Here is a 26,106-nt window from a genome sequence, read left to right as displayed (position 1 = left end):
TAAACTGGAACCAGCTAATATTACATACTAAAATCGATCTACAACCATTATCTGGATATATGATCAAAAAAAAGATAAGCGAGTTCCTTCAAAATTGACCTCTTGCATACCAGAAAAATGAAAGTCCATATAGATATAAAAATACTCTAATTTGATTTATTAAAACAAAAGATTACTTATATAACTATATTTTTTTTGTCGATAGTTACGTTGAGTTTTTTTTTTACTTTGTTATTTGGAATATTGAAATATTGTTACTTCTAATAGTTATATCAACCCCACAGAAAAAAAATCTGCGTCCAGGTAGCCATTCCATATGATTAGACGGAAACGTCTATTGGATGGACTCCTGGCCTGCATCCCCTCCCCTAATTTATACAAACTTAAATATGTAAATTTTTAATGATATGCAGGCGAATAAATAAGTTTTGAAAGTGTGGGAGCTTTAGCTTTAGCGCGGCGTGGGCGGCCGCCATCCGCCAATCCGCCATCAGATTATCAGATAACGTCGATGTCGGTGCATAAAAGGAAGCATAAAATCAGTCGGGTTCAGCAGAAACATACATTATATATCACTCACTTATCTTACGGGATAGTCATAGGTAACTAAGATATATAAAGGTCAGTGACTATGATATTATTTAATTTTGAAAGCATAGTATATTTTGATGGAGCCCAACTGTTAACCTAAGCTAGTACCTACCTATTTCTCATCCATCTCGTTGATTCCGATGCTTCGACATTCGACATTTCCTTTGAGGCTGTTGGGGTCAGCTTGCCTAAGGGTGAAATAGTGGGCAAGCAGTGGTTCTTCCAGAACAGTTGTGAGGAAGATGTCTAAGTGTTTTTTGAATACTTCTTTGTTTGCTTTGGTGGGGGGCTGTTGTTTGTCAAATCTCTTAGATTGATTGGTCTGGGGAAGGGTGTTGAACAATTGAGGGCCCTCTTGCCTTGGGAAAGACTTCCCCTCCAGATATTTTTGTGTTTAATATTGACAGCTTTTAGATTGCAAATTCTCCCCAATCTCTGGCTTTCGTGGCACCACAGGAAAAATGTCTCCTTTTTTTTTTTCCTTTGTCATTCATAATTAAAACTTGGGACGTTGCCTTCAATGACGTTCCAGGTCAGTCAGGATTAACTGCCTTTAGATAGAAACTAATTTTTGAATTTCACAAATACAGCTATCTAAGGGGCCGTCAAGAAACGATTTTCCTTTTTTTTAACGGCTTCTGGCCGTAAGGGGTGGGAGGGGGGGGGGTTCACTGCAATGCCGATAAAAAAGTTTTAAAAAAAGGCCAGGGAAAGTCTCACTTACAAATTTCATCAGTCCAAAAAGTAGAAACATGTGAAGAAAGGCTAAGACCAAAAAAACCACACGACATTCACCTTATTCCCGATCACCAATTAATGCTTTGACGAGAAAAATGACTGGTCACATGACTTGCCACGGGGCTTGAAGTTTCAAAATTTAAAGGTCACGGCTCAAAACCACATGTTTATTCCGTGCAAAAAGAAGAACTTTGAGGATTACGAATCGAAAGAACATGGCAGCCATGAACCAGCAGTCGGGTGTTTAAGTGAAGCGGCTATATCCTGACAATGCGGAAACTTTAAATTTTTATTTTTTGGCGTCTTCGATGTAGGGCCAGGGTTTCTAGTAACGGCTTGTCACTGTGCCGGGTGCATACTCGGCGCCTTGGGCCCCGCAGGGTTGCTAGTAACGGCTCGAATTTCAGTCAGGTTAAAAAAGGGGTACTTTTACCCATATTATAATAACATTACCCCCGTATTTTGCCAGTTTGGTATAAAATGTTATGAATTGCGTGGTTTTGCTGTGCGGCGATGGCTCAAGGGATAGAGCGCTGGCTTCCGGATCCGAAGGTCTTTCTTTGGTGGTGGTTCGAATCCCACTCGGTGCGAAAATTAGACTGGTCGAAATTGATGAACAAATGATTGACAGGTATGAATACTCAGTCAGAAATGAGAAACTAAGTCTCAGAAACTAGAAAATAGAAAAGGAGATCGAGAGATAGGAAGTGGAAAATAGATCCGCATTGTCAGGATTTAGCCGCACTTGTGTTTAAGATAAAAACTGCAATTATTGCTCTTTTCGGAAATTATTGCCGAAAACGGCAATTTTTTTAACGATGAAATGCTGAATCAGCAAAATGTGTTGTCCTTTTAAGGGCAAAGATGTCAGAGGTGTTTGAAAATAGTAAAATTGCATCGAGAAAAAGGTTTTTCGGATTTTTAAAAGTGATTTTTTCAATTTTTCGTTGCTCAATAACATGAAAAGTTCTAAAATAATAAGTTAAAAGATCCTGCATCGATGCCGAAACACAGCCAGAAAGAGATAAAAAAACCCCCGTTGTAAATTTGTTTACATATGACTCGATTTTGCTATCTGCATTTCCAACAAAAACCAGTTGAAAACAAAACTAAACGAGGCATAGTGGGCCTACTTATCGCGAGGATGTCAAATACCACGTGTTCAATAATAAAATCAACTTTTATTTGCAAAAACGGCAATAATTGCCGAAAACGGCAATTTTCCATTTATTTACTTTTTTATTTTTCTGCTGATTCAGCATTTCATCGTTAAAAAAATTGCCGTTTTCGGCAATAATTTCCGAAAAGAGCAATAATTGCAGTTTTTATCTTAAACACCCGACTGACCAGTGAAAGTATTTACTTTTGAAGAATTTTTTTGGCCGCTAAGACGTAGGGGGGAGGGGGTCTGCACAAGTGTTACGCGTAAGCCAAATCGCATATTACAAACAACCTCTAAATTGCCGAGTACAGGAGAAAAAAAAAAGAAATTCAAAATGGCGGCCAAGCCCACGATAATAAGTATCAAAAATCTTTGTTTTTCATTCAGCTATTGCAGCTCAATAAATCAATGAAATAATTTGAAATAAAAAGTAAACAAACCTTGAACCTTTCATGAATCCAAATAAATAAAAGTATTCATCTAAAGTGAAGATTACATTTCAAAATAAAACGATTTCCAAATCAACCTAAAGTCAGTGTCTGCCAACTAAAAACTTCTCTGCGGGGTCACTGATTCCAATTCTTGTATAGGCTGCAGCTACACTGCCAAATGATCTGTATTACAAAGACTTCCAATTGGGTCCATAAGTTAAGAAAATGAGATTATCTTATAGCACGGGGGTTCTGTTTTTAAAAACAAACTTCAAAATAAAATTGTTAATGAGCTTGTTACTTAAAATATCACTTACTTACATAATTTATGAATAATATAACACCCCTTTCTTAAATAAATGGCCTCTTAAAGTCTTTTATATTTGCCGCAAGAAGGAAGAAAAATTTAATTTGACCCCCGGTTTTTTCTCTCGTTTTCTAGCCATTTCCCGCGTGTTAGTGTAGACACAACTTTAATCCGGGGAAATAAAGCGTTTTCATTGGTCTAAAATCACTGATGGTCACGTGACCAGAATTTTTATCCAGGGAAATGCCGTGGCCGCAATGTTTTGCTTTAGTGAGATTGACCATTTTGTTGTTTAGATTTGAGCGGGCGAAATTTCTGTACAAACCAAAATATAGCTTCGTTGGAATACCGGTTGAAACACTTGTGTCTGAACCTCAACGGCCTCAGGCCGTTAAAAAAAAGGAAAGTCGTTTGCCGACAACCCCTAAGATATACTGTAACTTTGTCTAATGTCGACATCCCCCGTCTAAATTCAACACCCTTTTCTAGAGCTGAAAATAAGAGAAGGTCGAAACTATTTTTCTTTGCTTAGTGTGGCTCGAATCCTTCAGATCCTTGGTTAGAAAAAGCTATACCTGTTTACTTTTTTCTTGCCAGATTCAATAAGCCATCAACCAACAAAATTAATACTGATATCAACAAATTCACACAACTTTTCCACTAGACACTTCTAAAATTATCTGCCATTATGAAGATGTTCCGAAACTAACCAATCGGGTTCATAATCGGAATTCCTCTGGGAGTTAGGGAGTCGGGAAATGTAAAGTTATATAATAGGTAATACATAATTTTTCCGGGGGTTGAACGTATAAAAAAAATTGAAATGTTTTGTTTTTTTCTTCATTATATATTTAAATTTCAATTATCAAAATTCTAAAAATGCTAATTTGTAGACCATATCAGGAAATGGTTATATATTTCGCAAAATAAACACTTACAAAAGCTATTACTTACTATTTTTACCCCCGCTTTTTAAACAGCGTCTTCTGTTGGCGTGAAATCAGGCGGAGACAAAACGCCCTCATCGTAAGATTCTCGGGTCGTCTTATTGTTTGTTCCTTTTGTCGAGTCTGTCGGTCCTATTGTTCATGCTAAATTCATACACGATGACGTCAATGTTTGGCGGCATACCTGAAAATAAAAACAAAAAGATTATCATTATTTTTGCATGAATTACGCTACCTTATCCAGACGGTGTCAATCGAACGAATCGAACGCCGAATCAATTGAACGCAATCGAACACAATCGAATAATTGCGATTCGATTGTCGAACGCAATCGAATCGCAATCGAATATTACCCAGAATTTGCCATTCGATTGCTTCGATTACGTTCAATTGTATTAGATTATGTTCGATTGCGTTCGATTGATTCAATTGTATTCTATTTTATTCATTCTAGTACGGTTACTTACGCACTCGGCCGTCCACGCTAAAAAGAGCTTTAAAGGAGTGATCAAATTTAATTTAATCGCAATCAGGGGGGGGTCAGGGTCCAGGATACCAACCCAGGGCCCAAAAACCTGACTTTTCGAGATTTGAAAGTAGTAGAGACCACCACCCCCTAAATTGGTATCAATACAAACTTAAAAATCCCTATTTTTCTGAAAAAGGGGGACCCACACCCCCCCCCTAAATTGGCAATCAGTAAAAATGCAAAAAGTTATATGCATAAATACTGCATACAAGGGACGCTAAACAGAATCTGTGGATGTTTTTATTCAAAGAACATTCCTCTTATGATTCACTTATATTATGTACCACACTTTAGACTCCTGAAAATGAAAACAAGTTTTTCTCATTCTAACACAACATAAATTAAGTTTTTTGAACTAAATTGGCAAAATGTATAAAATTCATAAAACAAGTTGATAAACTAGACTAGATAAAAATTTCATTGTATTAGGCACGCCTAGAGTCTTTGTAACATTATCCTATATGATGAGCGCCGGGGGGGGGTACTTAGGCAAAAATGGGTAAGTGCGGACGGTAAGGGTCGGTTTTTTCACCTTTCAAAGTCTCTCTAAGGGTTGGAAAAACCAGAAAGTTTTAAATTAGTCTCTCTAAGGGTTGGAAAATTCAGGAATTTTAGGAAATTTTTTGATTTCCAGAGAAAAAGTTGTAATAAAGTCTCTCTAAGGGTATGACTTTTTTCAAAAATCAAAAAAAATAAGTGTCACCTTTTCAGCCCACCCCCTCATTTTGGTATCGATACCAACTTGACTTTTTGAAATTTGGAAACAAAAATTGACACCACCCCCCGGCCCTGGGTTTGGTATCTGGATCCTGACCCCCCTTGTCGCAATCAAACTTATTGAAAATAATCATAATCGAAGATCAATCAAAGGTAATTTACAATCAATCGAACCAATTAAACATAGGTTGACTATCAATCGAACCAATCGAACGTTACTTGAACGCAATCGAACACAATCGAATATTACCCAAGAATCGGCCGTTCGATTGAGATTCGATTGCGTTCGGCAATCGAATCGCAATCATTCGATCGCGTTCAATTGCGTTCGATTGGTTCGATTGCAATTTCTGTTCGAAGTTGTTCGATTGACACCGTCTGGCCTTATACATCATTATAAAATTATACAAAACAAAAGTGAGTCTAGGCCGCCCGCCTAGAGAGCGCGGGCCCTAATTTTTTTCTCTCGCAATCTACAGTGGAAAACGAAAGTGATCGATTTTCTTCGAAGGAAGAACTTGCCAAAAAAACCCCTAGACAAAAAGACGTATTTTGAGGTTGGGAATGGATCCTGCGAAGATGAAAAAATTTTGACTAGGCGTTTTTTTGGCAAACCCAAAAACTCTAATTTTTTTCCCCTCAAGCTAAAAAGGTTACGAGTTTTGGGCAATCGAGGCACAAATCAGCAAAAAGCTGTTGTTTTCGGTATATCTGAGAATCGCGATAAGATCCTCACTGCTTGGTGGTAAGAGAAGAAAAATTCTTTTTCAATAACCGCTTCCAACTTTCATATTATTCCTATCTCTAAAAAAGGGTGTCGAAATTAGACAGTCTAAACCAGGCTTCGGCATATTAGGCGTGCGATCGCACGTGCACGCCTCCGCACACGCCTTAAAGCCTTTTAGGCGTGCAATTTATCACACGCCATAAATCATGAAAACCTAGCGAGGCATGCGATCAATCGCACATGCAAAAATTAATTCTAGAAATATTTTTTCTGCTTGTTGAAAGAAGATCAAATATCATTTTCTACTTTAATCATAAGAACCAAATAGATGAAAGATAAACTTTCCTTTACTCTTTCAAACTGCTATATGTATACAAAATTTCTTATAAAAAAGTTACTCTAATGGATACCCATCTTCTCTCTCCTCTTTCTCTCATACTATGCTTTGGTCTTCAATAAACAAGCCTTTCTCAAAAATAACTTTTGCTGCACGATTTTTCATCTCTCTAAAACCTTTTTAAAAAAATCACTTTTGCTGTATGATTTTTCCTCTCTAAAATATTTTTCCTTCCCTCTCGCATGCTATATTTATGAGGTCGTTGGTTTATGACAATAAACTAGCTCTTCTTAAAAGTTACTTTTGCTGCATGATTCTTCTTCTCATTTCTTTTCCTAAAGTAAAGTATTCTCCTTCTTGATTATTCAGTGCTCTTTTGGTTTCTGTTTTTGTTTTTCAAATATGAAGATTGAATATACACTTTCTTCTTTCCTGTTGTCTAGTTTTTATGTAGATAAAAGAAAGATCATTCTTAGGAATTGTTCAAAAGTTTGTGCCTCATCATTGTTAATGATGTTTATAAAATAAAAGAAAAAAACGATCGCACGCGATCGCACGTCTAAAGAAAATGAGGCGCGCCATGATTCGCACACCTAAATTACTAAAAATTACTATGTAGGCGTGCGACGATCACACGCCTTCTTTTTTCTTATGCCGAAGCCTGCTAAACTCCTATATCAGGATTAGAAACTAGGCTGTCCATACCTCTTTTATTTTTTCCTTTACAACAATGCAATGCTGACAATTTGACACGACACACATGTGTACATTGACAAGTAATCCCCAAGAGAAGTTTTTATAGAAATCTGCAACAAAAACGAAAGTGGTCTCTTCTACTGATTGCTTCCCAGCTGTTTATCAATTATGATATAATTTCCACCAATGTGGTTGCGCATTTCAAACGGCCCTTCTTTTTGGCACCCGTGGCCTTTCAGTGCCCTGCGCGACGGGCGGCTGTAAAATCCCACCCTTCATAATAATATTTGTTTTAATCCATGTTCCGTGGCTTAGGTTTTTTCTCATCTTCAATTTACTGAAGAAAGCGGGAATTTGATGGGAGAGTTAGATTGTCAAAAAAGTGCCGTAAAAAATCATTGAATAAAAGAAGAACTTAAAATCTTAAATATTTTCATTTTGAAGAATAGGTGCAAAAAAGTGAAACAAAGAAAAGTTTCATTTTTCATTGCATTAATCGTGGGGGGCTTCCGAGGATACAAAATACCGGAATACCGGTAATTTTCTCGCCAAATACCGGAATACCGGTCAAAAAATCCTCAAATACCGGTACCGGCAAAAACCCAGTCGAATGCGACAAATACCGGCGTACCGGTAAAAAAAATTGGCGATACTGGAACGGAAATGCTTGGGATTTTTTAGTGGAAAGTTCATTGAATATTGTACATAAAGATGACAACAATATTATATAGCACGATGTATTTTTCGTGAACAGCAATTTTGACAATGATTAGTAATAACATACACAGTAATTTTCTCGTCCTTTACCAAAGTACCGGTAAAATTTAGTGGAAATACCGGTACCGACATGCATTTCAAATACTGGAATACCGGTAATTTTTCTGTCCATTACCGGAATACCGGAAGAAAAAAGGCCCGATACCGGAATACCAGTCAATACCGGATTCTCTGAAGCCCCCCCCCCCTTAATCGAAATGGGGGATTTGGAAAATTTTCTATGTTTAGTTTTTTGCACAAACCCCTGTAACTATGGGCGAGCACCCCGTTGCTAAGATGTTGGCTTGAAATCGAAAATGAAACCACTCAAAACAAAAGTAAAATTGGCCTGTACTCGAAATCGCGTAATCTTGATATACGAGTTTAAGTCTATACTGTTAGACCAACTTACTGTAAGTACTTATCTAGTCTTAGGTTAGAACAAATAAAATTTATGACAATTTATACTGTAGCCTGGATGATGGGCCCCCCTCAGCGGACCCAAAATTCACGCCATCAAGTGATCCAATTTTTTTCGATTTCGCGCCATCACGCCTGTAAAATTTGATTTTCACGATCACGCCAATTTTCTTCGATTTCACGCCATTATGCCTAGAAATTTTAGTTTTCACGCTCATATTCTCTGGATAAATTCAGTTTTAGACCACGTTTAGACCCATTGGTATGGATAAAACGCTGTTATATAAACTTAAATTTTGGCCACAAATAGGTGTGTGTTTGGTCGTCAATCAGTTTTTCGGCATTCTCATACGCGTAATTCAAGATTATATCATTTTTCCTATCGGAAACAGGGGTTTTTCCAAGCACTAAGCAATGCCTCCGTTTGTACTTGCAAATTGAGTTTTCATCAAAGGCGTAAGCCGTTATATCCAGCCAAAGGCTGGATAATAAAGGCTGGGTCCAGGGCTAGCCCTGGTGGGGGTTCAGGGGGCGAAGCCCCTTAAAGCTGAGCATAATTTGGCCTTAACTGGCACTTTAAAACGGTTAAAAGTGAATGAATTTCTAGAATTTAGCAATGAACAAAATGAATGAATTACTGAAAAGTCCTCTCAACTCTTTTAACAAATTTAATAAAACTGTATAAAATGGTGTAACAAATGGTACAGAACTGCCCAAATGATAAAAAAACTCTACTAGATTAGAAAAAGTTACAAAAATAAAGAAGAAGAATGGATGTATTTTTATGTATTTTGCACTTTTAGCATTATAGAACTAAGTTCTTTACCTTCAAAAAAGTTTTTCAAAAGAAACTCAAAAGGTCTCACTATCCAGCTCTTAAAAGCTGAAAGAATCAACTGCAGCTGTGATAACTGAATAACTTTTACTACAAGTTTTATTCATTTATCCTTTTAATGGGCTTAAATAAGGGGAAGAAAGAGTGAGAAAGTATTTTATTATGGTGAAATTTGATCTTTTACTTCTTTTCTGAAAATTTTCTTTCAAATTGAGTTTCTGAAACTCAATTTGAATTGAGTTTAATGCCTCCGTCTAACGGAGGCATTTGAGTGCTTGGAAAAACCACTGCGGAAACACCTGAAAAAGTCTGGAAGGAATTTGACCTCTGTTTTTCTATTTTTAATAATACACAGGGGTCAAATTCTAGTTTTTTGGGGTTTTTCCGATAGGAAAAATGACTTAATCTTGACTTTATGCATATGAAAAATTGTTTGACAACTGATGGGTCACATCAAAGGGCCCCGGTTTGAGGGCTGAGCCATATTTGAGTAAATTAACAAAGCCCAGCATGGTTGGGCAACGGAGAAAATTTTTGAATTTTGAAGGGTTCAAAGTGCTATTTTAGGACCCATTTCAATTCAATTTGAAAAATAATTCATGTGAAAATAATGGAATTCTTTTAAACGTACAAGTACCTTTGTTAAAACTATGAAGGGCCATGCCCCCTGGTCCCCCCGTTGACGGGACCTATGGGCATTAATTGTGAATTAGCGTGAATAGTTTTCAAAAGGGGAACGAAGAGGCGCAACCATGATTTGTGCCAACGGGAGAAATTTTCAATTTAGTATGGCTAAAATGGATTTACTCTTTTTTGGAAAATATGGTTTAAACATCACAGGATTCCTTTGATCAATGCCAATCTGCTCAAAATTACACCTCATAATAAACATGTTGCTTCTTTCTGGCTTTGCTATAAATAAATATTTTCCTGAAATAAAGAACGTGATGTCTTTGATGCATCTAAGAATAAGCATCTAGAGAGGAAAATGTTAGTTACGGCAATCTCATAGATTTATAAAGCCTGAGAGGCTAGATGTAAAGCTTTTGCTGAAAAGTGTGCCGTGGTTAGGTAGGAAATCCTACCTTAGTCACGTGACATTGCAATAGAATTTCAGCGATTGACCAATCAGAAGCTTTGCTGGTTTTTGAAAACAATATCAACAATATTTTTTCCGATATTCACTTTTTTTGCCTGCAATGGCTTAAAGCCTGACATCTAGCCCTTCAGGCTTTATAGATCTATGGGCAATCTTGCGCAGAGCGCGCTACTTAGTTTCCGCCTTAGTTTGCGCTCACAATAGAATAGTCAAAATACGGGGGTGTTACAAATGATAAACTATCTTATTTTGTAAGTGTTTATTTTCTGAGAGATACAAATAGTATGTTGAATATTATTAAGCACAAATTTAAATATGGCTATAAAATAAAAATCAAATTATGACAGTTCTGTTGTTTCCTCAAACCCCCGGGAAAGGTTTTTTTGCCTACTTAGCTATTTTACAAATCTCCCTTAGGAATTCTGATACCTAACTCAATTGCTTAATTTCGGAACAGCTTCAAGAAAGTCATAATGGCAGATAATTTAAAAGTTTCTGATGAGGAAATGTGTTTGTGGAATTTGTCGATGTTGATGACTTGCTGATTTTGTCAAGAGAAAATAAAACAGTTTTAGCTTTTTCTAACCAAGGAATATCGAAGTGCAAGCTGCACTGATGAAGCTGTCCAATTTTTTGCATACATATCAATTTTGCTTTTCTTGGTTTTATGGTCAATGGTCATAGCTAGAAGATACGACAAGGCTGCAATGGTTGGCAGTTTGACATTGATGATGTACAATGTCCTTTTGTGTTGGTCATGATGTCAGAATGAAAAAAGGAATAAACCATTAACTTGAGAGTTGAAAATAAATCTCTTACACCCCTGTCTCTTACTTAGCCTATTCTTTTAATGCTCGCTTCCTTTGTAGTTTTCAAGGGTGTTTCTAAGTTAACTTTTATTGACTTGCTTTCTTCGTTACTTTCTTTGTTTCTAAGATCACTTTTATCAACCCACTTTCTTTGTAATTTTCAAGGGTGTTTCTAAAATCACTTTTGTCAACTTGCTTTCTTCGTAACTTTCTTATACACAGTAATACAATTTCAAGGCAAGCAGTAGTAACCAGCCCTTGAGGTCCCCCCACTTTTTAACCCCCTGAGTTTAAAAAATGAGACAGCTCCCACCCACTTGTTTTAGGCCGATTTTAGATTTACACCATGGAGCCATGAAAATACCCTTAAAAATAAAAGATTGGACTACATTCTTATTATGAGTACCATTTTGAGTTTTACATTTGTGAAAAACAATAGAATTGATATTACTTTCACTTCAAACTAATTAAGTGTTTGAAAGTTTTTTTATTGAAAACATAGAGGCAAACCATGTGATAATCAATTTTTCAAAGACACGCATTTGGATGTTTTATGTCCAAAACTTGAGGTTTATAGGTGTATTTCATAACATTAATTTTTCAGCTTCAAAACTTATCATATTGGGAAATTATTAATTATTAATAAGGAATCTTCGTACATTTAACACCAAGGTATATGTTGTGGAGGGGATGACACCTTCCGAAAAAATGAAGAAGGGGGACCAGAAATTTTCATGAACAAGGGGGGGGGGTAGCAAGGAAGGGGGGGATAGTTTTAAGAAGTGGGGCTTAAGTATATTTTGTAGATTATTTTCATGCACTGTTATAAAATTTGATCTCCATGAAAGGAAGTTTTATGTTAGAGTAGTTTGAGTCAAAAAGAAGAAAGAAATTCATTATTTCGCTTTCTCTCTCTAAAGATATTTCACATATATTTGTTAGCTATTTTTGTCCAAAATCTTTGGGGGATAGGCATTTTCAAAGGCTGGGGGAATGCCAAGAAGAGGGGAGATCATTTAAGAAGGGGGGTGGTCTGACCACTTTCCGCACTATGCCAAGGAGAGTGTATGTTGAAAACCTGCAACTGGGCTTCTAATTAGGTGGAAAACACTGGCATTGGGCTTAGCACTGGCATTGGGCTTAGCACTGTTAAAATCACTAATAATACTAACTGTTTTAGATTGCAAAAAAGAGAAAAATATTTTTGTTTGTTCTAAATGCAGAGCGGTTACATTAGATTAAAAAGGATGTCTGCGTCAAGTGATATTGAAGATCTTCCAAGCAGCCATGATGACTTGAGTAACGGTCAGATTAGGATTCAGTCCTCTCACGCAAACCGACCAAACCTTGAAGATGAAGATGAAGAAGATTTGATAATGCAGAGTATCAAACGCAGTCCTTATGACGATGATCTTTGGCTCAATGAAGCAGAAGCCAATGCTCTTGGGAAATATGATGATTTCCATACAATTGATTGGTCCAGAGATAGAATGAGGGATCGTATCAGGTTTCGGAAAGTCAAAAAAATGAAATATCAAGGAACACTTATGGAAAGGATTAAGGTTAGATCTTTGTTTATAACTACATTTGAAAGTTTTATATATTGAGGTGTCTCATAATGATTTGTGTAGTGCAAAAGTACATAGTAAAAAGTAACTGACAAAAAACTGAAGTTAAATTTTTCAAAAAGTTCCAGAAATCACTATTTTCCAGGAAAATGTTTGTGAATTTTCTTCACTCTTCTTACTTATTTTTCCGAAGCGAAATAAAAATTTTAAACTTCATCAATTAATTCTTGAAATAGCAAAAAAAAACATTAATTGGTAAATTTAGATTGATAAAATTAAACATCATATCATCTTACTTTTTCAGGGATTTCATGACGCTTGGTCCGGATGGCTTATTGTGTTTATCGTTGGTATTTTCACTGGATTTGTTGCCGGCTTGATTGACATTGGTGCTGATTGGATGGCTGATTTAAGAGAAGGTGTCTGTGCTTCACAGTTCTGGTATAACAAGGAATCGTGCTGCTGGGATTCTGAACTTCAATTTGGGAAAGGAGAATGTAAAGAATGGACAACATGGTCATTACTGTTTGGTTTAGAAGAAGAAGGCGTTGCATTTTATTGCTTGAATTATTTCTTTTACGTCTTCACTGCATTTGTGTTCGCTTTTTCAACAGTGTCGTTAGTTCGATTCTTTGCACCGTATGCTTGTGGTAGTGGTATACCTGAGGTGAGTGTCATCTTTTAACATCCATCTTCCTAAGAATTATATATCTTGCCTTGTGGTAAAGAAAAATCAAGATGACTTTGCTTTTATTGCCAGTCTAGGTTGGGATGGAATTTGAAACATTCATAATCCATAAAAGTATTTCTTTTCAGTTACATTTCCAATCTCTAAAGAACCATAAAAGCAAAGCAAAAATATTACTCAGTGGAACTTGAAAGCAAGTACACAATAGTCAAAGTACATTGAACAATACTTTTCATTACCGACTTTACAGAGAAGGTTCGATTACATTGTTTTTCTTTCGGCTGAAGACATTTTTGATACTTTCCTTCATTTCTCTGTTAAAAACAACCGATACTGCGAAATCACAAACTGGATTAAAATGGGCTAAAAACTTTGCACTGTAAAACAATGCAGGGCCAATTGTTTTATTATTAAAGCCAAATACACAATGAACGGTGTCCACAAAAATACAAAAGAGCAAACAATGGCAGAACACATTTTCAATGAACGTAATCTTTGCCCTTTCAGTTTTTCTTCCTCTCTATTGGCAGCAACCTGTGTTTCATGCACATTTAACGATTGGATAGATTGCAAATGCTTTTTGACTGTTCGGTATAATATGAAATTAATAGAGGCTAAGATAGTACTTCCAAAAAGCACGATCGCAGTCCCCAAGATATAGGTTGCGTTCGAGAAATATGTTAGAACTGTAAAAATGACACAAAGTAAAGAAATGATTCCAATACATTTGAAGATATACCCAATACCAAGTTCATCATACCAGAAAGGGTATCTAACAGCTAAATACCGATCGATAGATATCACCAGAGTATAACACAACTGATTCGATATGAAAAGAGCTTGTAGCTGTATCATGAAGTCAGGAAATTCGATATGCAACCAGTACAAAATCCAATATGAAATATTCAGCAGATTATAGGATAGATGCGATATGAATAGAGCTAGAAGAAAGATGTTCTTAGCTCGTTTTTCGAACTTCAGAGCGATAATTGTAGTTGCGAACGTTGTTATAATTGCGATGAAAACTGCTTGGATGAAAAACGCATACATAATATCTTGCATTTTGTTATATTTGTACTGTACTGCAATGAAAGGAAAATTGAACTTCATAATCTTAAGAGTCTGCTAAATGACGCGCCTTACGCGCCCACGCGCCCACAAATGTTACGGCCCCACGCGCCTACGTTATGAATTTTGCATATAGTTTTTAAGTAAATACAGTCACTATGTAACATTAGTACAATAACTCAAATACGCATCCTGTCAGAGGAGTGTAAAGAGATGGAAAAACAGCTTCTTGAAAACAATGGGAATAAGGCTCGTCATTTAAGGGAGTTTGGTGGCTAATGGATTCCTTTTGTTGTTGATCAAAAAAATCTGCATAAATAGTGCGATATGATGAATTCTTTTGTTTTGAGTCTAATTATGCGTAAACTTTAGGGGCTTGTATTCTGTTTCCAGACCAAAAGATACCTATATTTTCTTGCTCAGTATTTCCTAGCAATTCTAATGATATAACCGCATCACGACCGCATCGTTAGATAAAACGCCTGAATGCAGAAAAGTAAGAAATTTAATCTGCTTTTCCTGAATCTCTACCAAATTTTGTCAAAACAATTTAAAATCATTGTGATGAGAATTTTTAAGGCAATAAAATGGTTTAAAATTTGTTATGTCTAAAGAGGGCGATTTAGTAAGGTTTGTTAGCACGAAAATACTTTAGATGGTGATAAAATCATGAAATTTGGCACAGGTGACCCTTAGACGGTCTAAAACTTGATTTAAAACAGAAACACCAATTTTTTTTCACCCGGTTACCTGCCAGATGCTTTTATCGCCATCTGAAGTATTCTTACGTTTTTATGTGCTAACAGACCTTACTAATCTATAGTATAAAGCATATTCCAGCATATAGAAACCAGTCAATTTTTAGGACGAGCCGCCTTTTTTGAACTTTCTCTAACGACCTTATCAAAGCTAAAACAAAGCGTTTTCAATGGAAATTACTTTTGGTAATCAGAGAAGCTGGTTTTCTTATTCATCCCATTTCTCTGATCCTACCAAAAACGAGATATTCTTCTTTTTGCTGTCTTCCTTATTAGGTTCTATTCTTTAATTTCTATATGATTCACATATTTCTCTAAAATCAAACCCATTGATAGAACAAAGGACCAAATTTCCGTCTCCTGGGGGAATAGGGATATTAAAATTTAAAACTAAAACGTGATTCAAGCACCACAGATAATTTGATTGAATTCAGAATTAGAATTACTTTAGGCGTACAAACTTTCGCGAGCCGAAACGATTTTCGTGCGAGAATTTTGGCCTTTTTCGCGAAAGTTAATGTTTTTTAAAATTCTTTACAGGGCAATTCGTAAAAGTTTTATGTTCGTGAAAATTTCTCAAAAATTTCCGAAATTGAAAAACCTCGAAATTGTAATAAATATCAAATTTTTGGCATATTTTTATCCTTTAATGCCTTTTTAAAGTCGAAAAGCAACCGTCTTCATCGCATTTGATTTAAGCAATATTTTTCACTTTTAAGGCAATTTTCATTCGACAATTTCAATTTTTATCCAACGATTCGTGAAAGTTTATGCTCGCGAAAAACATTTTTTCCTCAAATTTGCGAAAGTAAATGTCTTAAATTTCGCGATTTTTCGACCTCGCGAAAGTTTGTACGCCTAAAATAGAAGATATTTTTACGTTTCCAGTAGCAGAAAAACCCCTAAAAAAAGATGGATTACCCAAGAAAAACATTTTTCATACGTTTTTTTCAAACAGATCAAAACCATCTTGGGTGGATTCATAATCAAAGGATATCTAGGGTACTGGACACTGGTTGTTAAATCATTTACACTGATCACTGCTGTATCTTCTGGATTATCTCTTGGTAAAGAAGGACCTCTAGTTCACGTTGCTGCTTGCATCGGGAACGTTTTTGTTCGACTCTTCCCAAAGTATCATGGAAATGAAGCTAAACGGAGAGAGGTGAGAAGACTTCATAATATATTTCTTTCATACCCTATTCATTCCTATTGTAACTTTTGTTTTGAATAAGGTTTTCCTTTTTTCAATTTTTTTGTAATTTCGAAGTTATTAGGAACCTATCTTCTTGTCCTGATGGCCATAATTTAAAGAAGATATGTTTTGAACGTTTTTGCTAATGAAAGTATTTCCAGCTTGTTTGTAAAGTATATAAAACAAACATCTTGAAGACAATTTCCCCCTTTTAATTCTTGCATACATTTTTTCGTGTTTTTATTAATTGCTACTTGATTGGAATGATCTGTTCATAAACTGATTTTTTCCCATCTGAACAAAGTCTTTTTTATGATATTTCAGGTTCTTTCAGCAGCGGCTGCGGCAGGTGTTTCAGTGGCTTTTGGCGCACCAATCGGTGGTGTGCTCTTCAGTTTGGAAGAGGTAAAACTTAATTGAATAAAAACAGCCTATTTATATTCGTAGGAAATACAAATGGTAATACCAGATCAAATTTTACACATTTTTTTTATAAGCAGCCAAGTTGCTAAGGCTCCAGTCCTAAAATTAGCCAATTTTTTTCTTCACAGGGGGGGGGGGCAAGCAGTTAGTACAGAACACTATGTGTACTAACTGATTTTTGGAAAACTCTGTACCCCACCACCACCCCCTGTCACTTAGTACACCGTGTACTAACTGTTTTTGACCTTGCTCAATATATATACCACCCCTAAAAATAAGGATACGTCTCTCTACGGTGCATTCCAGGTGAATTTCACACTCCAGAGAGGTTTTATGAGGTGTATTTTTAACTGTTTTAATTAGTAGTAACACTATCAATAATACATTTTTTAAACAGAAAACACAGCATGTTTTATCAGCAACTTATCCACCATCTTTTAAATAATCTGTTTTCCCGATTATGGATCGGATGATCGGATTACCAAAACAAAACAAAAAACGTTCGAAAGTTCGACATTTTCAAATTCGAATGTTTTATTTTGAATTATTTCTAAGAGTTCTAAGAGTTCCTGGAAGTGTGATGTCATATGTCAAGCTGTTAAAAGGTATTCCTGACTGTCCTAGAAAGAAGATCCATAAAAAAGATAGAATCATAAACCTGTCATAAACTGATAACAGTAAAATTCTCAGTTTTGAAATCAGTTACTACACCTTTTTACTTCCAAAATTCTGTATACACCACCCCTTTTGGCAGTTAGTACTACAGGTGTACTAACTGCATTTCGCAAAATTGAAAAATGGACCCACCACGGTACTAAGTGTCATGGGTGTCGTGTACTAACTGCTTCCCCCCCCTGTTCTTCACTATATTGTATAATCTAAAAGATTTTTAGATGCATGGCAAACGATAACCCTTGACCCAATAAGCATAAATATGGTATAATATCAGGGGTGGTCAGAAAATGAGCTAGAATGCTAATCAACCCCAGCCCTGACCCAAAAATTGGTGCTGCTTATAAAAAAAACGTGTATTCCAGTTTTTGAGCATCTGTGTAGCTTTAAAATTATCTACAAGAGTGTTTTAGTTGAACATTCTTATAGCGGCCTATCAGTGTCTCAATGTCAGAATATTGCATGAAAACGAGACGATTTCATTTGCATCCACCTTATAACAACCCCAATTTCAGCACAATTTTTTTGACGTCACTTTTTCGAATACAAGCGTCACAGAAAAGGAACCTGTGATTGTTTCCCTTCGTCTATCACATTTTTAATTGCGACTTTTCTAAAATATAGTTTAAGCGATTTTTTTCCGAATTACCTATTCGATAAAACATATCTGAAAAAATGAAAATTAGCTGGTTAGCCCTTTAACTTAACTGTACACAGACCCAGTATCTACGGCTAATTTCAAAATTCATTTCCGTAGAGGGTCTGTTGTCATTGTCTTTTCTCATTTGAGATTTTTCAAACCGACCGCTGCGATGAAGTATTGGTGAGAGAGGAGAGACGATGAGAGAAGTGTTGCTATTTATAAATCATACTTCGTCGCAGAGGTCTCCGTACGGGAATTTTTTATCAAACAGACAATGTGCACAGAGTGTACTACAAAGCGATAAACGTGAGATACACTCTGGTACAGAGTACCCTTTAACGGACACTTCCGTTTTAGGTCAGCTACTATTTTCCGATGAAGACGTTATGGCGTACCTTCTTTTGTGCATTGATGGCAGCTTTAACCTTGGGCTATATGAATCCGTATGGTAACGGTCGATTGGTCATGTTTGCTGTTGATTACAATTTACCATGGCAACTCTTCGAACTCATACCTTTTATCATCCTGGGAGTGTTCGGAGTAAGTGTTTTTTTTCTTGATTATTTGGTAGTATTAAATTTTAGATAAAGTATATGTAATCACATGATAACGAGTGCAATTCGAATATAATTGCACGAGTGATTTTTTTGTTATTAATTTTCCGAGTCCGAAAGGACGAGGAAAATTCGAAACAAAAAAATGACGAGTGCAATTTTCGAATTGTACGAGTTATTATGTGATTACGAGCTAATCGCACAATGGCTTTCACTACTTTTTCCCAGTTAGGAAAGTAAATCACAGAAATTACACTGAGAGTTTTAGATTTTTCTCTTCTCTTTATGTCTTTCTTTTATTGTTGTTTATTGATTTTCTTTCTCACAAAATAAATTTCGAATGCAATTAAAACGTTCGATGCAAAGAAAATGTAAGAAAAAACATATAAATCACTTTTTTGTACATTGGCGCGGCATCGAAGAGTGTGATTAACGATTAATTGCTCTCTACATGATGCAATTAACGATTAATTGCTCTCTTTGAGGGCGTGCCAAATAAGAAAAAATAACCCATCGTGCGATTAATGGTATAATTTACGATTAAGAATTTTTTGAGGATTGAAGTAACCTTATTTCCGAGAGGATTTGGAAAAGCCAGCAACAAATATTCACAAATCAATGCAGAGAAAATAATTGCTAAATTTATGGACTGGCGTATCTTTCATTTTCAGGGTGTTTTTGGATCTTTATTCATAAAAGCTAATTTGTTTTGGTGTATATATTTCCGAGAGGATTTGGAAAAGCCGGCAACAAATATTCAAAAATCAATGCAGAGAAAATAATTGCTAAATTTATGGACTGGCGTATCTTTCATTTTCAGGGTGTTTTTGGATCTTTATTCATAAAAGCTAATTTGTTTTGGTGTAAACTGCGAAAATCATCAATACTTGGAAAGAAGCCAATAGTAGAGGTACCGTCATTGTAATTATTTCTTTTTTCTCTACTTCGAACTCGTAAGTGTCCAAACTGTTTATTCGAATTAGAAAATATCGAGATCAACTTGAGGGTACCTTTTAGGGACCTTTTATTCGAGGTAGAAAGAAATCACAATCGCTAAATCGATTTCAAAGAAGTTTACTACAATCGCAGGTTGAAATGAATAATTTTATCATAGTATGCTGACAATAATTCTAATTATAACGACCTTTCATTGGACATTCTTTGATAAATATTTTCCCTTGGGAAGGAATGGTTTGAGCAACACTTTTATTTCCAGGTATTTACGGTGGCCATCATTACAGCCATTGTAGCATATCCGAACGAATATACAAGGCAGCCTGCAAGTCGATTGATCTCTGATCTCTTTCAAAATTGCGGACCTGAAGATGGGTCACCTCTTTGGTAAACTACTTTTCATTTTATCCGGTTGGGATCATAGATTTCGTGTTTTAAGCCATCACAGGCAAAAAAAATTGAATATCGCAAAAGATACTGGTGCTATTATTTTCGAAAACCCGTGAAGCTTCTGATTGGTCAGGCTCTGAAATTCTATTGTAATGCCACGTGACCTAGGTAGGATTTCCTACCTAACCACGACACACTTTTCAGCCAAAGCACGACATTTAGCCCTCCGGGCTTAATAAATCTGTGATTGAGATCCACACCAGCAATGCAATGCATTGACATCAAAAGCAGACAGAGGCTAAAGGCTAAATTTGCATGCCGTGAAAATTTATTGTTTTGAGTAATGCATTAGTCAAGTCAGTACTGAGCTGTCATCAAAGTGTTTTCGGGTTTAATTATCGGGTTTAGGTCTTATGCATCAGCACTTTAGTTGTAGGGAGCCATAATCAAAACGTTTCGACTGTTTGAAATAAAAGTAAATAAAAGGCCAATTTCGCGTTATAAAGCTTGGAATTAGGCGAAGAGGTTTAACGGAAAATGACATGGAATTAATGAAGCTGGCCTATTGCATTTATTTCAGCGATTACAATTATCACTCGAACGTGACACACAACATCAACAGTAACACCTATCCACATCGCTCGATTGGTCCTGGTGTATACAATGCTTTATGGAAATTGACACTTGCCATGTTGTTCAAAGGACTGATCACGATCTTCACTTTCGGTATTAAGGTATTGTGAATATTTGGATTTATTACATAGAGTTGCCAGGGGTAATGTCTAGTAGGTGTCCTGTTTAAAAAAATACTACAAAGGCAATCAATTTTAACACAGAAGAATTGAACAATCGGGAATGTAAAACGCGGTAATACAAAAAGTTTTCTTCTTTCAAACATTCTTTTTAGGTTCCAGCTGGGCTTTTCATTCCAAGCCTTGCTGTTGGTGCATGCGCAGGACGTATAGTTGGCATCTTCATGGAAAATCTTGTCGAGTAAGTTTGTTTTGAAATTTCTTAAGAACGGTTTTAAAAATTATTTTTGTATCTATGCAACACGATTCGAGTCGAATTTTTAACACGTGGAAAACTTATATTGGAAAAGTTCTAGTCTTAAGAAGCGATAAATAATGTTTGTTATTGTTACGGTCACTATGGATCACGAAATCACCAGCGACATTGTAAGAGTTTTTCAAAGACTCAATTTCAACTGCATAACGTTTCTACTCATTTTTAGTTCAAATAAAGATTTCTTCTTGTGGAAGAGTGTATGCCAAAATGCGCAAGGACATTGTATTTTACCTGGTCTATACGCTATGATTGGTGCTGCATCAACCCTTGGTGGTGTCACCAGAATGACGGGTATGTTTCAATATTATGAATCACATAAGCCATTTTACGGCTTTTATGAATCATGAGGAACCAGGACTGTCCCTCAGAGCTAATTACCAGGCTACAATTTTTTTTGCTCTTTGTATAGGAATTCGACTGTTTGAAGTCATAATAACAAATTCTCACTTAATACTGCAGTGAGGAGTGTTCGCAACGTTTTCAATTTGACTTTTTTGCTTACGTAGATGTACCTTAACATGTAAATCCCTCTGACAGTATAAAAATCAAATTTTATTGTCCATTTTGTTTTCTCCCTCATAGTATCCTTGGTGGTCATTATGTTCGAGTTGACAGGTGGTTTAACATACATCGTTCCGTTGATGGTAGCTGTCATGACCAGTAAATGGGTTGGTGATGCCCTTGGAAAAGAAGGAATGTATCTTTTCAAACATTATTGCTTTTACTCAAATTTCTTCAATTATCCGTGAACTATTCAATAATTGATAAGTTAGCAGGACCCTGCTCTCCTTTGAGTAATCCACTGCAAGATTTTTCAAAAAAATAAACTCTAGTACTATGTAATATATTTTTATTATAACGAGTGAACGTAATGGAAAGAAGAATAATCAAGGAATATAATCAAGGAATATGATTAGTATATATTTGGTCTAATAGAAGTGCCGTTCAACTTAATCGCTGGTTGAGGATACCACAAATAAGCGTTTTTAGAGTATGAAATCTTTTTATCAAAGGTATTAGTACTGCAATGCCACACATCTTACATTGTGTATTATCCTTGACTGTACGCGACATAGATACGACGAACACATTCATTTGAATGGTTATCCCTTCCTCGATAGTAAAGAAGAATTCACCCATACAACGCTCGCTGCTGATGTCATGAAACCAAGGTTCGTGTCCAGATCTTTGTCGATGTTTCGGTAGTGGAGTGAAATGAATTTTGAAATAATTCTCTCATTTGCCTTTTTTTCCATTTGTTCATTATAATGTTTATAAGTATAATATTCTTTTTCTACAGGCGTAATGCATCGCCTTTGATTTGTATACCAAAAACTGGGTCAACAGTTGGTGAACTAGGTAATTACTATTACTTCTCCTGTCTTCCACAAGATCTATGTACGATTCAAATACTTCCTCAGGTCTCGCTCACGTCGCCCTTCTCTATTATTATTCTTGAGTATGAATCGCTTCATTTTATTATCACGCATTTTTACATCCTTTAGAGCATCTTATGGAAGAATATCGTTTCAATGGGTTTCCAGTTATCGTTGATCATGAATCACAAATGTTGAGCGGTTTTGTTACACGTCGCGATCTCAAGGTTGCCATACGTAAGTTACTTATACGACTAAAGAATATCGAAATAAAGAATTCATGATATGCACCACTGCAATGACTTCACGAAATTATGCAACTTTTCTGTTTTTGTTCCACCCGATACGTCACTTTTTCTATTGTTTAAGTGACGTATTGGGTGGAAAATTTTAAAAGCTCTCGGAAGACTCTCCAGTGGTGCATATCATGAATATGTTTGCCATAAATTTGGGCGTGTAGTAGGGGACAACCCCTTAGGATCCGTAGCATCTTTTGTGGGATGCGACCGTATGTGATTGGTTCGAAAGTAGATCCTAAGCCCCTTACCAATAGAAACATTCTCTGTTACAAGATGTTAAAAGTGGGTTTTGGTTCATCTGCCAACAATACTGTATTCAACCAACGGATTAGAATAGGTGGATTAACTTCTCTCGTTGCTCCCAAGAGAGATCCATTGTCTTCTCATTGTTACAAGAAAAATCTGTAAATGACTCTGCGCACTCCTCGTTTAGTTTTTTCATTGTTTTTATAAGAACAATTTTCCAATTTATACAGTTTCGAAAACGAATTTGTCCTATGATTCGATCAATTTTGATGATTTTGCAAATATTTTAAATCCTGCACTTAAGTTTTAGCATCAACAAACGCTAGACCAGTTTTAATGTAAATTTTTAATCTTTTGTCAATGGCAATCTTCAGATAAGTGAAAATTAACGTATGGTCTATAACTAAGAAACTATCGATGGGTCACGAATGGGTTGCATACTGGTGAAAGAAGACTGTATTTAGAATTAGGAAAATAAATTTCAAATTATTTGGCTAATTTCTGCATTGGATAGAAAGGGCTAAAAAAGTGCATTTTCTTATTTAAAATGTACCACGTGATACGTAATGACCAATGAAAATGTTGAAAGTAATGATTTTTTACAACTTTTTTACAACTTATCAAGTTTTAATTGCTAGCAAACTCGTAAAAAAGTTTGATAACCTAACGAGGAGTGTTTTCTATGAGTTCTTAATCCACCTATTCTAATCCGTTGATTCAACATTATTTTGAGATACTTAGATTAATCTCTACATGAGACAATGATATTCCTTTGTCTTTTATCTAATACAACTCACTTTTTTGTTATTTTTGTTAGATCACGGACGATTACGGAACGATCAGATAGTCACCCCATCTAAAGTGCATTTCTCAAAGAAAGAACCAACACCTGGTGCCGGTGGCATCCCTGCGCTCTGTCTACGTCATATTCTCGATGTGGTAAGAAATTAGGGAGGTCTGGTATGGAATAATCTCTCACAAACATAACCTACAACGTAGGTGGTCGTAAAATTTTATTATACATATCTCGAATATATTTATTCAATAGATTCATGTTGTCGCTCTAGATTAATTAATTTCCGCTTGGTTTCCGTATTGTTTTAAAAGTCGGAATACCAGTACTCATCCCGTAACTTCGCCCTTTGATTTGATACTATAGTATTCACTGAGCGTAGACGACCAAACCGTACTTTGTTCTGTTGAATCTGCGATTATGATACTTTTTTGCTTGTTTTAAACAGAGTCCATTCACTGTGTCGGACGCAACCCCAATGGAATCAGTGATCGATATGTTTAGAAAATTAGGATTACGTCAAATACTCATCACACACAACGGGTAAGAAATTAAACATTTTAATTACTGTTGATTGATACTTTTGACATGGTGTTAACACCGGGCGTTAAACTATTGTTTAATTTGTTATCAGTGGCAAATGCTTGGTCTCTTTCGGATATCCCTCTGTAAAACATTACGTCATAGGTGTAAGGAATCATTTGGTCACTATTTAATGAAGTTTTGGTATGTGAGATGATGTTTCTTCGACTTGTACTTTTCACTTTACTCTTTCAACATGTTTTCTCATGTCAGCTCAATAATATAGTTTTTCATAGAGATTTAGATTCACATATAGGGCATGCTTACATGGGATGACCTGTCTTTTCTTATCAGTGTTGCTATGACAACCTTCTGTAGTTTGGAAAACTGTGACTTTTGTTGCATTCATTTTCAGAAAATTATTGGGTATTATCACAAAGAAGGATGTACTACGTCATATTTTCCAAATGAAAAACCAAGACCCAGATTCTATTTTATTCCATTGATCGAAAAATGTTTTTTTTCAATCGGGGTATTTTTATAAAATTTATTTTCTTTTGTACATAAAAATATTTTTTGCCTTTTTTTGGATCTATATTTTTTATTGGATTTCGTGGAAATACTTTTTTATTCAGTTGTAGTTTACTTTACGTTATTTTTTAGAAAATTATTCATATATCTAGATTTCTTGTTCAACTTGTATAAGCAATGAGATCTCCCATGTCTTTTGCCCCTAAAAGCACGGAGTATAATTTGATAAAGAAAAACCCTTGTGTAACCAAATTTTAAACAGTTTTCTTATGGATAGCAGCATATTGGGACATTTTTATGTATACATTTTTCACTAATTAGTCACTCCAATAAATGTTTCCGTTTTTCTTAAACAAAGCAAATGTTTATGTCACTATCGCCCTTATGTTTATCTACTAGTATTTTAAATGGAAATTCATGCCAAAACCAACTGTCATATGACAAATTCTTTCCATATACGCTGACGTTTTTAGTCTAGTATCCTATTTTGTTTTTGTTCATTTACTTTATTACGTATTATTTTGAAAATCGAAAATACAATGTTCATTGAATAATTTAAATTAAAAAGTTTAGGTATAAATTTTGTTACTTATTATATAATTTGAATTTTGGTAATTTTATGGTAATTTCATGGTAATGACATTGATTTTAATAATGTCCTGCGTATTTATTCAAACTTAAAATGATAATTTCCCTTTAATTTATTGTTGATATATCTCATGATTATCTTGTATTTTTTTATCTTAAATATTATATAGAAATTATTGATAATACCAAATCGAAAAGAATATTTTTGAGACCAAGCTCTAAAACCATTGGTTTCCTTGTTTACCCCTAAGACAGTAAGATGCACTCATTTGCTACATAACCTACAATTTTAATTACGGGTGATGAATAATCGATTAATTCGGATGATAATCTTTTCATTTCATTCTTGACACAGCCCTGTAGATTAGACATAAGTTAAATCGCTTAATAATGTGATCTCCAAAACGGATACATAGATCCAATAATCCTTTACTTCAGAACTTCCCGTTATTAAGGCCTTGTCACTATTTCTCTTTTTACATTCCATGGGAGCTTTCTCTCATCAACAAAGGTGGCCTGCAAAGTCCAAAACAGGTCAAATTTCATTATTTTATCACATTTTTGTGTTGTTCAATACAGTACATGTTTAAGTTTTTCAAGTTGTTGAGAATTTTTTTATTCATTTGTTGGGTTGATCATGATTGATTTTAGATATGGACAGTAGTGAAC

At 35.4% G+C, this 26,106-nt stretch overlaps 1 protein-coding gene across 1 annotated transcript; it reads left to right on the top strand.

The window, feature by feature from the left end:
- The first annotated feature begins 12,279 nt into the window (after positions 1-12,279).
- LOC136810610 (H(+)/Cl(-) exchange transporter 5-like) lies at positions 12,280-25,657 on the top strand. Its single transcript, XM_067067173.1, has 17 exons — positions 12,280-12,663; positions 12,974-13,336; positions 16,142-16,348; positions 16,703-16,783; positions 18,474-18,656; positions 19,491-19,580; positions 19,887-20,011; positions 20,595-20,748; positions 20,922-21,007; positions 21,249-21,373; positions 21,665-21,779; positions 22,159-22,254; positions 22,383-22,441; positions 22,588-22,695; positions 23,821-23,942; positions 24,245-24,339; positions 24,734-25,657. Exons 1-17 carry the CDS (start codon positions 12,319-12,321, stop codon positions 24,822-24,824), a joined length of 2,445 nt encoding a protein of 814 aa, XP_066923274.1. The 5' UTR covers positions 12,280-12,318; the 3' UTR covers positions 24,825-25,657.
- Positions 25,658-26,106: the final 449 nt, after the last annotated feature.

This window comes from Clytia hemisphaerica, unplaced genomic scaffold (assembly GCF_902728285.1).
Source record: "Clytia hemisphaerica strain Z4C2 unplaced genomic scaffold, Clytia hemisphaerica genome assembly, whole genome shotgun sequence".
NCBI lineage: Eukaryota > Metazoa > Cnidaria > Hydrozoa > Leptothecata > Clytiidae > Clytia > Clytia hemisphaerica.
Note: the sequence above shows the minus strand (reverse complement) of the source record. Positions and strands in the feature narration are given on the sequence as shown.